General features: G+C 26.6%; 1 protein-coding gene across 1 annotated transcript in view; it reads left to right on the top strand.

Annotated features, from left to right (window-relative positions):
* The first annotated feature begins 1,699 nt into the window (after positions 1-1,699).
* The window catches only part of LOC111628279 (UPF0668 protein C10orf76 homolog), a 78,135-nt gene continuing 64,452 nt past the window's right edge, over positions 1,700-15,382 (top strand). Inside the window, exons 1-4 of the mRNA XM_023372027.1 lie at positions 1,700-2,144; positions 5,148-5,273; positions 11,258-11,314; positions 14,857-14,922. Coding sequence (XP_023227795.1) covers positions 5,202-5,273; positions 11,258-11,314; positions 14,857-14,922 — 195 coding nt within the window. The 5' untranslated portion in view covers positions 1,700-2,144; positions 5,148-5,201. The remainder of the gene's footprint in view (positions 2,145-5,147; positions 5,274-11,257; positions 11,315-14,856; positions 14,923-15,382) is intronic.

Genomic DNA, 15,382 nt, shown 5'->3' with positions numbered 1-15,382 from the left:
TCGATAATTTCGAATTCCGTTATTTTGCTTCTAGAATTCTCAAGATCATGGCGAACGACTCTCCCATTAATAAAAGAAGCAAACGAAGGCGAAAATCTCTTGTAATGGATGAGAATCCACCAAAAGTTACAAGGAGTCGTCTGGATAATAAACTCGACTACATTTTAAAGAACGTATTTGCAAATGGCGAGAATTATTTGGAAAGAATGCAAAGACAGTCTGTTCTGCGTCGAGTAACACGTAAACGCATAGGTTCTAGTAAAAGAGGGGAATCCAAGAAAAGACGGGTCGCAAGAAGCAGAAGGAGAAGCAAGGGAAGAGATAAAAAGAGAGAAAAATTTAAGCAGAGAAGCAGAAAGCGAAGATCTCGCAGAAGACGTAGTCGAGGCAGAAAGAAGGCAGAAAGAAAGGAAAGTCAATAAAATCGAATAGTTTCATGGTGATCCTGTTGGAGAGCAGACAACGGAGCTGGTAGATTTTTATAATCTAGCAACAAAACGGCTCTTTTCAGAGCCATTATCTAATGGTTAAGAGTAGTCGAATCGATTTTAAAAAATATTTAGAACATTGCATGAAAACTATTAAATATGTTCTTATTCCGTTGAAAGTGTTCGAAAATGTTAAAAAGGTTTAAAATTAGCCCATGTTTACAGTGATGTAACGAATCCTATAATTCAGAAAATTATTATTTTTTATTATTAAATTGTGTTTAAATTTATGGATAACGTTTTCATAACGAATGTTAAGAATTTGTATCGGAGTTGAATTCTGATACTCTTAGCGGTAAGCTATCTTTCAGCATGACCATGTCACGAGCATCTTTTAGATAGCTATTACGTGTTTATATGACTTGAAAATCAAATTGCAGATATTTTAATGACTGTAAACATTCTTGTCATATTATCAGCATTCACCACGGCGAATGCTGATAATATGACAAGAATGTCTACAATCATTAAATCGTAATGCGATACAGTCCATTACAGTGATGGATTGCGCAGATGATATTTCAATTTAAATTTTTTCCCCCTTTCTTTCTATTCCAGCATTACTATTATGCTCATTCGACGTAAATACATCTATATCTATATACAGGTAACCCCCGTATAACACGGCACTTCTATAGCACGGATTCACTCTAACACGGTTCGAGAATTGGTACCATCCCCCGTATAACACGGTACTTTTATAGCACGGATTTACTCTGACACGGTTCGAGAATTGGGTAAAACCTTCGTACAACAGGAAATGAAATAAATTTTTACATACTTAAGTAATAATAGTTCACGAAAATTATTATTTTCGTGAACTATTAGTACTTAAGTACGTAAATTTTCTCTTCTCGCCTTCTGTCGATACACGNAAATGCCGGTAAATCACAATTATTTATTCATATATAATTATAAAATAGAATAGGTATACTTAATTTAGCTTCTAGAACTGATGTAAACGTAATGTATCAAAAATATTTGATTAAATATTAGTCACTGCTAGTTTTAAATTAGTTTCGAGGTGAGTCTGTTAGCCGATTTCTCGTTTTAATTTTTACTAAATTCATTGCAGGAAAAACTATTCACACACATAAGTTGTAGAAAATAACGTTTGAATTTTTGCTGCATACTTCTTAAGCTAGGAAATTGATATATTTATACACATTTTATGCGACTCGGGCCGCGGAATGCCCATCCCTGACTTGGACTATGCTTACGACAACGAGTCGATCGCGACACATTTTTAAGATAAAAAGTAGATCTTATGTACACAAAAGTTGGCTACCCCTGCTCTATAGGATTCGGGATCGAATTCAGGCGAGCAACACCAGAAATTTATTCATGGGGTCTGTTCCGGTTATGTCGGGCTCCGTCGAATCTACTAATGAGCATCAGGAGGAAGCAATTCCTGTTATCCATAGGACAGAGAGAATCAGAACGAAGAGAAAAAAAATGTTAAATATAGAATATTTAAAAAAAATTCAGTCATTAAAATATTTATAGAAATGGAGGAAAAAATTCAAAATGAAATGTTTATTTAGGATTGTATGAGATATAAACAGTAGGGGGCGTTTTACGAGTGTGAGTGTACTTAAGGATTCAAATGTGAAATTTACGAATTAATGAAAAGATTTCAATTTAGCTATTTTGAATGTAAGTTGTTAGATATTTCGATATTATTGAGCACTTGTAAATATTAATTATAAACTTCGCAACTTTCAGGCTTAATATGAAGAATAAAATTCTTTCTACGTATTGTACAGTACGTTATATTTTACGTAAGATAAGACCGACGGAAAAATAAAGTTTTAGTCATAGGTTCACGTTACATATCTATTGTCTTAAAAATTAAATTATAAAAGCTATTGTATTGAAGATCTCAAGCAATATTAAATCTATTATAATATGCATTGAATATAATATATATTATAATATATATGAAACATATATATTCTGTTAAAAATATAAATAAGAAAATAACTTCATTATTCAAGAATTGTTTATAATTTTTTACATAATAAACAAGTGTTGGAAGAACGATTCAAAACAGTATTTAATTTTGAAGTTCTAATAAGTTATTGTGAATTATTGCAAATGAAGTACTGTATGTAATTGCAGGTAAAGAGTTATTCTCTGTAAGAAACAATACTAAGATTTTATTGTATGAATAGAAAACCAAATGAAAATACAGTATAGAGCAATCTTTTGTGAGAGATTGTTTTGAAGTTTTCTCATTGTTTCTTTCTAAGCTAGACATGTCCACAAAGAGATGGCATTCTCTCGGGAAAGATATCTAGACTCTTACTGTTTTGCTTTTACATATAGATGGGTCTATAAATGTGAAAAGCCAATGTTGTTTTCATTCATTTCTGCATTCGTACAAGGTATAAATTGCCTAACTAAAAGCCCAAATTAAACAATGTAAGCTTAATTACTGGACTATTTTTGAACTATGAAAATACTGTAGCTATCTTTTACTAATAATGAATAATTGGTAAAAGTTTAGGCATATATTATTTATACCTCAACGAATAATTTCATAGTGACTGTGTAAAGCATTTTTAGTTGCTTTTTTGTTAAAATCTAGTGTTTTCCATTCCAGTAAAGATGATATTCTAACATTTTTTGTTTTTAAATTTTCTTTGATTTTTGTGTAAGTCAATAACTATGAAAGATTTTGGGAGTCAACTCCTAAAAAGTTGCTTTTGAATCAATAGGCTATGTTTAAAATGTCAAGAGTATTTTCAGGAAGACTGCTTTTTTTCACTTTGATCAAGACTACTAATACTACTGCATGAAGTGGTTATGGCTTCCAAACAATCTTTACCATCTAAAATAGGGATGGGCAACCTGCAGTAATATTTTTTGCAGCCTGCCTCACATAAAATATGAATAAATATATCAATTTCCCAGCTTAAGGAAGTATGCAGCAAAAATTTAAACATTATTTTCTATAATTTATGTTTATGAATAATTTTTCTGCAATGAACTTAGTAAAAATTAAAACGAGAAACTGGCTAACAGATACATTGAAATTAATTTAAAACTAGAAGTGACTAATATTTAACTTCTGATATATTACATTTACAACAGTTCTAGAAACTAAATTAAGTATACCTATGCTAATTTATAATTACACATGAATAAATAATTGTAATTTACTGACATTATTTTCCTCTTTTCTTTTGTATGTGGCCCAAGCCAGTTCAAAAGTTTTGAAATGTGGCCCTTAAGGCTGTTATACACGTTACGGAAATCCTTTGAGGATTAACCGTGATTTTTTTTTTCTATCTATTTACCTTTAAATAAAAATAATTCTTTATACGTTGGGAAATATTTTAATAAGTTTTGTAAATTATTATGTTCAATCCAGCCAGTTATATCTGATTTTTTTTCGTCTGTTAAGTACATCCTTTGAGGATTTCCGTAACATGTATAACAGCCTTTACATAGAAAAAGGTTGCCTGTCCCTGATCTAGAAAGTCAAGAGCTTCTATTTCTTCATTTTCAGTTGTTTACTTTCTATCATTTCTAATTGTTTACTTGAATTCAATTGTTCACTCAATTACTTGAATGAATAATTTTAATATTTACAGATTCATGAATAATAAAAGTTAATTTTTTTCATGATTTTTCTGTTTTATGGATGCTGTATATTGAATCTTGTGTATGAACGTCTCTTTAATCCAAACTTTTGTTTGGTAGACTATCTCACAGCATCATGGTTAAAAACATCTTTATTTTTTTTAAAAATTGGATTACATTGCAAATGCATTTTGGGTTTGTTTATATTTCAAACCCTTCTTCAGTGCATAAGAAAACATAAAAAATCTTTCACAATAACATTTGTGAACATACATATAAAAAGGTTTTTCTTCAATTTTATCCATACACCTAAAATGGGTAGGTACTGGTTTACTTTAGTGAAATGCTATGTATTTTAATATAATATGACATAACAGCTTGTTTCCTTATCCATTTGAATAAGAAAAAACAAAATAAGTGTTAAATAGAAACCAAGTCCAAATCATATTATTAATCAAATCAAGCCAGATTTATTATCCATTTACTATATTTAATTAGCCAAAATATAGCTGATAATAAATCCAGCTTGATTATTTGATTAGGAGAGTAATATTTTATGAAAGAAGATTTAATCCTATCTTCAGTTATTTATGAAACAGTATTTGTTTTTTTAGTAGAGATAATTTATAAATTGCTTACTTCTAATATTAAAGAACTTTTTGGTTCATTGTTAGTTTACATAATTAATGGACATTTTTCAAAACATTTTAATTTAGAAAATAATGAAAACTATTCACAAAGTCACCCAAAATCTAGCAATTAAACAGTTGCACGAATGTTTTTATTTACCTGCAAGTAGACATCTTCAGTTGGAATAATACAATTCTATGAGAAAATTCTTCATTTAGAATTGCACCTGAAGATGTCTACTTAAAGGTTGATGAAAACATTCATGCAACTGTTTAATTGTTGGATTTTGAGTGACTTTGTGAGTAGTTTTTGTTTGTATATCGAGTATTGTGTTGTTTTTAGAAAATAAATTATTATTATAGGAATAATTAAAGTATCAAATTTAATTTTTGTATCTTTGATAAGAGTTTAATTAATCTTGATTATTTTCATATTTTCCAGGTAATATTGTGTTTTATAATGATTCTAATAATTTAAAATCAAATAATTTTCAAAATGGGTAGACATGGAAGTACTAAGAAACCACTAAAAGAAAAAGTTGTACAGATTTATGAAGCATTTTTTAAGGCAAGTATTTATTTATTGTATTTATAATAGTAATTATATACAGCAAAGAAAAATGATCTTAAAAAGAAAACTGTATTCAGGAACATTCATTAAATTTTGATGGTATTTTATATTAGTGTCATAAAATTAAATAATGAAATCACTATATTCACCGAGGCTTATTTACTAACTTGTTTTTGACCATATTAAATTATCTTTATCAGACTTTAAATAGAAGGAACTTACAAGTGTCAAAATAACATGTAAATGGAAGAATAATTTTTACAAATTCAGTATTCGGAACAACATAGTATTAAAATGTAAGGTTGAAAAATTTAAACAAAAATTTCAAATTAAATTGAAAAACATTTATATGCATATTATGAGTAAGTCCTGTTACAAGGAGAGTACTATTAAAAAATAGTTAACATATAAATATTGAATATAATTAAACTTTTGAATTCATCATAAATCAAATATAACTATATCTAACATTAACTGTATCTGATGTTTCTTACTTTTATTTTAAAATTGTATAACTTTTTATACAATTTTAAAATAAAAACAGAGCTTCCTTGTGAAATTAATTGATATAGTTTCTCCTTTGAGTTGCAGTCTTTGAGAAAGGATAAGTTACTGTACTCTCTAATGGCCTCAAGTTCTCTGCACTCACAAAGTAAGGGAAAGATGGAAATTGGCTTATAATCTGTACATTTATCATTTGTTATCTTGAAAAAATTTAAATCAAATAAAAACTGTTTAGTCTTAGTTGCGTGTAAAATCTTTTTACTTTAAAAGGTATTTGTGAATAAATGTAGCCATTTGAAAGCAGAAAAGTTAAATTAAATGAATACCAGCTATGAAATGTTCTTTTTTGTATACATTGTTTTTCATAGTTAATTAAATTAGTATACAATTATATATCAGACAATAAGAAAGATTGACCAAATTTCCAATCTTGTTCAGAACTATTAAACACAACATGGAAACGCTGTAGTTCACTAACATGTGACTAAATTTACATACATTTACATAAATTTACATAAATTTACAATTATTGATATGTGTATTTTTCTGGTTAGATGTTGTTTAAGCTCATTCAAAATAATAACTAATTTATTTTTATTTTCATTCATTCTCTTGAAGAATTTCAGAAATCTCTATCAACTGTAATTGATTTACATTGTGATGTATGATATAATCTGGAATTAACTTATCCAGATAAAATAATTTTCTTACAAATTTTTTTCTGTATAGTTTCCAAATGACTTATCCAATCAAAACTCTAAATTGGGAGTGAGTAGTAAATAGAGTTTATAATTATTGAGGAAAACAGCTTAAAATGATTCTGAATTGTGTTGATCTTCATTTTGCTCATTAAATGGATCAAACAAATATGCTTACTTCTTAACCAATATCCGGCGTGAAAACTCCAAACAAAGTTTGGAGTTTTCACGCCGGATATTGGTTTAGAAGTACGCATATTTGTTTGATCCATTTAATGAGCAAAATGAAGATCAACACAATTCAGAATCATTTTAAGCTGTTTTCCTCAATAATTATAAACTCTATTTACTACTCACTCCCAATTTAGAGTTTTGATTGGATAAGTCATTTGGAAACTATACAGAAAAAAATTTGTAAGAAAATTATTTTATCTGGATAAGTTAATTCCAGATTATATCATACATCACAATGTAAATCAATTACAGTTGATAGAGATTTCTGAAATTCTTCAAGAGAATGAATGAAAATAAAAATAAATTAGTTATTATTTTGAATGAGCTTAAACAACATCTAACCAGAAAAATACACATATCAATAATTGTAAATTTATGTAAATTTATGTAAATGTATGTAAATTTAGTCACATGTTAGTGAACTACAGCGTTTCCATGTTGTGTTTAATAGTTCTGAACAAGATTGGAAATTTGGTCAATCTTTCTTATTGTCTGATATATAATTGTATACTAATTTAATTAACTATGAAAAACAATGTATACAAAAAAGAACATTTCATAGCTGGTATTCATTTAATTTAACTTTTCTGCTTTCAAATGGCTACATTTATTCACAAATACCTTTTAAAGTAAAAAGATTTTACACGCAACTAAGACTAAACAGTTTTTATTTGATTTAAATTTTTTCAAGATAACAAATGATAAATGTACAGATTATAAGCCAATTTCCATCTTTCCCTTACTTTGTGAGTGCAGAGAACTTGAGGCCATTAGAGAGTACAGTAACTTATCCTTTCTCAAAGACTGCAACTCAAAGGAGAAACTATATCAATTAATTTCACAAGGAAGCTCTGTTTTTATTTTAAAATTGTATAAAAAGTTATACAATTTTAAAATAAAAGTAAGAAACATCAGATACAGTTAATGTTAGATATAGTTATATTTGATTTATGATGAATTCAAAAGTTTAATTATATTCAATATTTATATGTTAACTATTTTTTAATAGTACTCTCCTTGTAACAGGACTTACTCATAATATGCATATAAATGTTTTTCAATTTAATTTGAAATTTTTGTTTAAATTTTTCAACCTTACATTTTAATACTATGTTGTTCCGAATACTGAATTTGTAAAAATTATTCTTCCATTTACATGTTATTTTGACACTTGTAAGTTCCTTCTATTTAAAGTCTGATAAAGATAATTTAATATGGTCAAAAACAAGTTAGTAAATAAGCCTCGGTGAATATAGTGATTTCATTATTTAATTTTATGACACTAATATAAAATACCATCAAAATTTAATGAATGTTCCTGAATACAGTTTTCTTTTTAAGATCATTTTTCTTTGCTGTATATAATTACTATTATAAATACAATAAATAAATACTTGCCTTAAAAAATGCTTCATAAATCTGTACAACTTTTTCTTTTAGTGGTTTCTTAGTACTTCCATGTCTACCCATTTTGAAAATTATTTGATTTTAAATTATTAGAATCATTATAAAACACAATATTACCTGGAAAATATGAAAATAATCAAGATTAATTAAACTCTTATCAAAGATACAAAAATTAAATTTGATACTTTAATTATTCCTATAATAATAATTTATTTTCTAAAAACAACACAATACTCGATATACAAACAAAAACTACTCACAAAGTCACTCAAAATCCAACAATTAAACAGTTGCATGAATGTTTTCATCAACCTTTAAGTAGACATCTTCAGGTGCAATTCTAAATGAAGAATTTTCTCATAGAATTGTATTATTCCAACTGAAGATGTCTACTTGCAGGTAAATAAAAACATTCGTGCAACTGTTTAATTGCTAGATTTTGGGTGACTTTGTGAATAGTTTTCATTATTTTCTAAATTAAAATGTTTTGAAAAATGTCCATTAATTATGTAAACTAACAATGAACCAAAAAGTTCTTTAATATTAGAAGTAAGCAATTTATAAATTATCTCTACTAAAAAAACAAATACTGTTTCATAAATAACTGAAGATAGGATTAAATCTTCTTTCATAAAATATTACTCTCCTAATCAAATAATCAAGCTGGATTTATTATCAGCTATATTTTGGCTAATTAAATATAGTAAATGGATAATAAATCTGGCTTGATTTGATTAATAATATGATTTGGACTTGGTTTCTATTTAACACTTATTTTGTTTTTTCTTATTCAAATGGATAAGGAAACAAGCTGTTATGTCATATTATATTAAAATACATAGCATTTCACTAAAGTAAACCAGTACCTACCCATTTTAGGTGTATGGATAAAATTGAAGAAAAACCTTTTTATATGTATGTTCACAAATGTTATTGTGAAAGATTTTTTATGTTTTCTTATGCACTGAAGAAGGGTTTGAAATATAAACAAACCCAAAATGCATTTGCAATGTAATCCAATTTTTAAAAAAAATAAAGATGTTTTTAACCATGATGCTGTGAGATAGTCTACCAAACAAAAGTTTGGATTAAAGAGACGTTCATACACAAGATTCAATATACAGCATCCATAAAACAGAAAAATCATGAAAAAAATTAACTTTTATTATTCATGAATCTGTAAATATTAAAATTATTCATTCAAGTAATTGAGTGAACAATTGAATTCAAGTAAACAATTAGAAATGATAGAAAGTAAACAACTGAAAATGAAGAAATAGAAGCTCTTGACTTTCTAGATCAGGGACAGGCAACCTTTTTCTATGTAAAGGCTGTTATACATGTTACGGAAATCCTCAAAGGATGTACTTAACAGACGAAAAAAAATCAGATATAACTGGCTGGATTGAACATAGTAATTTACAAAACTTATTAAAATATTTCCCNATTTTGCACATTGTGTGGTGCCAAATAGTAGAAATTTTCTTGTCCAGGTGATAGAGGTAGTTCGAATAGCAGATTTTCTTGACAATGTGTGATCCACAGATCCCTGTGGTCTAGGCAAATATATTGATAGGAAACTATGCAAATTAGATAAATGGCACATTAAAATTTATTAACCAGGTCTACCAGAAAGTGAAGTTTGAGAAACACTAGGTTAATGCATGCCATTGGGGTATTTTGTTCTTAAAGACATGTAATTAATACAGTTTTTTAAAAACTGGAAGAAGTTTTTCTTTTACAATTTAAACAAAGATGTACTGTTGATAATAAGAATATTAAAACCATTACAGTGAAATGTTGGCATATTGTGTGAGGTATGTATAATAGAAATTTGTAGAATACACAAGTGCTATTCATCAATTTTTTTTGTTACTATACCTAAAGACCAAATTCTTAACCAGTTTGTTAAACTTTGCAAACCATATCAAATGAGTTAATTTTAATTTTTACATCAAATTATAAATAAAAAAAGTATATTGAAGCTACAAAATTGTCTTCATGTTCATTCTTTTTTTACCTCTATGTACTTTTATTGATTTCTGTTTTTATCCTTGTCTACTTTGGACTTTGTGTATTAATAGGACTTATTACACTAGTGTAGTTTCCTATAGCAAATAGAGAACTCAGTCAGAAAAATCAAAACAAAATATCTTTATTTTCACGTGTACACTCTGTTTTTGTTTTGTGTACTTGTGTTTTTGTGTTGTACTGATGGTTCTTCTTTGGCAGGTTTACAGTAACTTTCTGTAACAAATTTTTATAAATGAATATATCAATATAGACATAAAATATCCATAAAACAGTTCTTAACATAATTTTATGTCAGAACCCTATTAATGTTAATGTGTTCTATTGTTAAACAGAACACAAAGACAATTTTGTAGCTTTGACATATTTTATATTTATATTTTATTTATCAAAATACATTCCATCAGTCAAAATTTAATTTTAATTTTTACATTTTTTTTACTTATTATTCTATTGCATTGTAAGATTGTATTTTAAAATCAATCAAAATCAGACCTTATAAATTGTAATCACTTTGTGTTTTTTTTTTATTTTTTTTTATTTTGTTTAATGTTTATGTAATTACAGTAGAGCATCGATTATCCGACCACCCTCAATCAACCGTCACATCGGTTAACCGACCGTTCTAGTCGGCAAATTCAAATGTCCGCTAGTGATGTGGCGCTACAATATTTGGCTATGTCTTGGCTACTTTAACATTATATTTACGTGTTTTAGCTGGCAACACTGGCTCGACCATGAAAGGGGGCCAGGATTTAAATGAGGCTTAACTTTCTAATTTTTAATGATACAATAACGACGATTATTATTTTAAAAAATTTTTGTTATGCTTAACATTGATGAAAATTCAACGCAAAGTTGGTTAATAGCGATATACTAATATACTAATTACATGGGATATACTAATATACTATACTAATAATGTATTTTTTCATATTTTTCGGTTATCTGTTTTTTCAGTTATCCGATCAACCCCAGTCCCCAATTGAGTCGGATAATCGATGCTCTACTGTATATAAATAAAATGGATTAAAAAATTTTTTAAATTTATTTTTAAAATATTACATTATTATTAATTTGAGTCAAATGTTAATTTGTAAAATATAGAATGAAGATCCATCAAAAGAAAATCCAAACTTTTGGGATGAATTTTTTTTATTAAGAGTAAGTATTTCTAAATTTTTATCATCATTGGAATATTATTGATATATTAGATTTTAATTAAAACAAAATTTATAAAAAAATAAATAAATTTAATACTCAATTGTTTCTTGTTCTCATTTTAATTGTTAGGAGTAATATAAGATTACTTGAGAGAATGAATTACATAGGAATACACAACAAAGACAGAAATATAGGCTTTATTAATTTTAGAGGATATGCATTTTAGGCAATATTTTCCCCATTGGCTCTATTTATTTTACATCAACCTGGTTATAAAAGCATTACAAAATTTAAGTTATGGCTAAAAATATACATAAAGTTATAATGAACACAATTATACCTAGATGGCAGATATTACATACGGTTATAATAGTGGCAACTTTTTTTTGATTTGTTCTTTCAAGCTATCTCCAACAATAAATAAATATTATTTTTAATGCTTTTGAAATGAAATTTCCATTGATTTTTGTGATAAAATCATTTAAACAAATAATTATTTGGATAATGTAGACACTGGAAGGAAACTTACATTTAATAATTGCATAAAATTTTCAACATGATTTATTGTTAATTTAAAATTTTCAAATGAAGTTGGTTATTTTCTATATAAAATTTGATATAGAAGAAAAATTAAAGAAAAAAATATATAAATATATAAACAGGATTTCTATGCACCCAGAAAATCAGGAAAAATCAAGGAAAGTCAGGAATTTTCATTAATGTTCTGAAAAAGTCATGGAAAGTCAGGGAATTTGACTCCTTAGCTGTCTTATTTTTTTTGCTGACAATATAATTGACTAAGTGTGGCCATCTGCAGGCAGAAAGAAGTAATGTGGTGCAATACAACTTATGAAAAGGGATGCAGTATATTTTCAAGATTCAAAATTTCTCCCAAGCATACACAAAATTTCCCAAAAAATTTACCAAGTACAAAAAAAATAATAAATAATTTAAATTTAAATGGTATTATTTATCATTTTTCATTTTAATAATATTGTTTGTGTAACAAAACAATTTCTGATATTTTATAAAGTTCACGAGATTTATTAAGAGAAATTTAATAAATATATACTTTTGTACATGGATTATACAGGATTTGTTAATGAATGAAATATAAATAATTGCTTTTTTCTTTTTTTTTCAAAGCTATGTAGATTTATGGTTGTGGATTAATTACAGAATAAACTACTATAATTTAATAAAACATTTTATTTTTAGTTTTAATAATTTGACAATTATAAAAAATATATAACTGTTAATTAGAAAAAATAACTAATTAAAAACTTGGAGAAGCAATAGAATATGTGCATAGTAAGCTAAATGCTGTTTTATTTTGTCAATGTGCCATACTGTAAGGGATGTGAGGTTCATAGAATTTGTACAAAGTTGGTCAAGGAAAGTCATGGAATTTAAAACAAAAGTTTGAGTAGGAACCCTGTAAAAAATATAAAAATTTCTTCCTTGAGTTGAAATACTCGGACATAGTCAACTTTGAGGAACAAGATGCTATGATTACTAAAAATTCATAATAAATAAATTTATTTGTGAATTTTTATTATATTTTATGACTATTTTAATATATCTTTTTGATATACATTAAATGTAAAAATGAAAATACTGTACATGTCCTATATTAAAACAAGTTATTTATTTTAATTTTAGTTTGCTTGCTTAGAGTTATGACATATTATTTCTTTTTTACTTTTATATATAGTGTGATTCATATTTAGTATAAATTTGTATAGCAGTATTATAAAGTATTTATTTGTTATCATATAAATTTAAAATTGAAGTTTCTGATATTTTATTAAAAAATTACCAACATAGTGTATTTAAGGAATTTTGTAGAATGAATCACACAATCTCTTTAATATCCAGCACAAAACTATTTTTGCTAAGCTAATGTTTTCAAACTAGTTTACAGATATTTTTTCAGATTTAAACTTAAACATCCAATGAATACATGTTCGAAAACATTTAAATACAGTGATGTTGCTTTGTTGGATTTGGACTTTTGATATTTTTCAATGATAGATTGATACATTATTTCCCATTTTTTATTATACTAATAACCGTAATGTTGATTGGGCCTGTTCAAATTGAAAAAATATTGAGAGTTGATAATTTTTAATAATAATGCAAATATTTATTTCTCTATCATTAGTTATTGAATTTTTTTAGTAAAGATATTATATTAAATCTCTTTTTGCTTTTCTGCTTGGAATTAAAAAATGAATTTAAAAATTTCACAAAATGAATTTTTTACTGGATGAACTGTGTAAGTGTCCTCTTTCATTGTCCCTTCTGTGAAATTGTTATTTGCTGATTGGTGTTCGAAGGGACAATGAAAGAGGAAACATACAGTTCATCCAGTGAAAAGTTCATTTTGTGAATTTTTTTAAGTTTATACTTATGTCCTGGCATATTTTATTAAATAAAAAAAATGAAATATTTAATATAGAGTTATCCCTCGTGACACTTCTACAATATAGTTTCACTCTAACTCTGTTAGAAAATTGAAGAAATTCCCATACAACACTGTTTCCAGTTTCACTCTAACATGATTTTGGAAATCCTCCATACAAAATTTAACAATTTTTAAGTATAAACTTTGTTATTCAATTATTTTTTTTAATTCAAGTAAGCATGCATGTTATCTCAAATTTGCCCACGGATTTTATAATATTGAAATTTTTAATTTGTTTTATGCCTTTCATCAGGATTACTTTAATGAAAACTGATAGTGCAATTTTTTCTTTCTTGTTCTAGCTTTCCTATCAACCAGGTATTGTTTGTCATTTTCAGACTAGCCTTTAAGATCCTCACTGTGTTTTGTTTTTATAGATTAATCTTCATATTTAGTAAAGTTTATTTAAACATTTTTAGGTAAATGTTATTAAACTTTTTTAACCATAGGTATTACCTATGAATGATTCTTCATTTGTAAAAATGTTGTATGAAATATGAAGATTCAGTACTCGAACAGTTTTAACTTAAAAAAATTTGGTATTCGAACACAAATTCTGGAAAATAAAATTGCTCAGTACTCGATTGAACAAATATGACTCTCTAGAACAAATTTTTGATTAATAACATATTTATTTTGTCATCCAAAAAAAATTATGATAAAAATAAAAAAATGAAGATGTTGCTGATATTTCTGATCAAAATTAACAAACAGCTCAGATGATGACAATCCTCTGTAAAAAGAAAATGCCCTGGTTTAGCTAAAATTAGTAATAATTTGTAATGTTTATTATTGATTTTGCTCAAAATGATTCATTTGTATATAGTTTACATACATCTTTACAACAAATTTCTGGTTTGATATTTTTAATAGTATGATTGAATAATAATATGTTTTTATATTATTGTTAAGGATAATTTAAAAAAAAGGTATTTATTCAAAAACTATAAATAATTTAATGTTTAGTACATTTTATAATATGTATTATATATATTGAATCATAAATGTACAGATTATTTTTATAAGATGGATACAATATGAAATTATACAGTATACATTTCTTTTAAAATTTTAGACAAATGTTAATTATTTGGAAAATGAATTTGAAAAACTCTCTAATGAAGAATTGCTACAGAGAAAGGTGATAAAATTTTATTTTATACATTTAACCTAAGCTAACAATAAAAAAAAATAATTTTTTTTATTACTAGCTCAGATTATAAAATTTAATTATGTTTATATAATAATAAAAATAGTAATAATTACAGTAATACCTCGACTTACGCGAACCCGGAGTTACGCGATTTTCAAATCTCGTCGATTCGTCTTTTGTTTGACCGCCACGCAACTCTCGATTACTCACTCCCCCCACACTTTTCTTCAGCTTACCTGTCGTGCGGAATCGACACATAGCTACAATTTATTTTGTGTTATTTATTTCTGTGTTTGTTATATCTACGGAGCCTTCAGAGACTCTATGTGGTGATTTCTTGTAACTGTGAACGAGTCAAAAGAAGAAATAAGATTAACGAGAACATTTATTAGCTTACATACATCCGACTTCAATTTTACACAAATTGTGAAATTATACCCCGACTTAC

Source organism: Centruroides sculpturatus, unplaced genomic scaffold (genome assembly GCF_000671375.1).
Source record: "Centruroides sculpturatus isolate CEXI.00-Female unplaced genomic scaffold, Cexi_2.0 scaffold414, whole genome shotgun sequence".
NCBI lineage: Eukaryota > Metazoa > Arthropoda > Arachnida > Scorpiones > Buthidae > Centruroides > Centruroides sculpturatus.
Note: the sequence above shows the minus strand (reverse complement) of the source record. Positions and strands in the feature narration are given on the sequence as shown.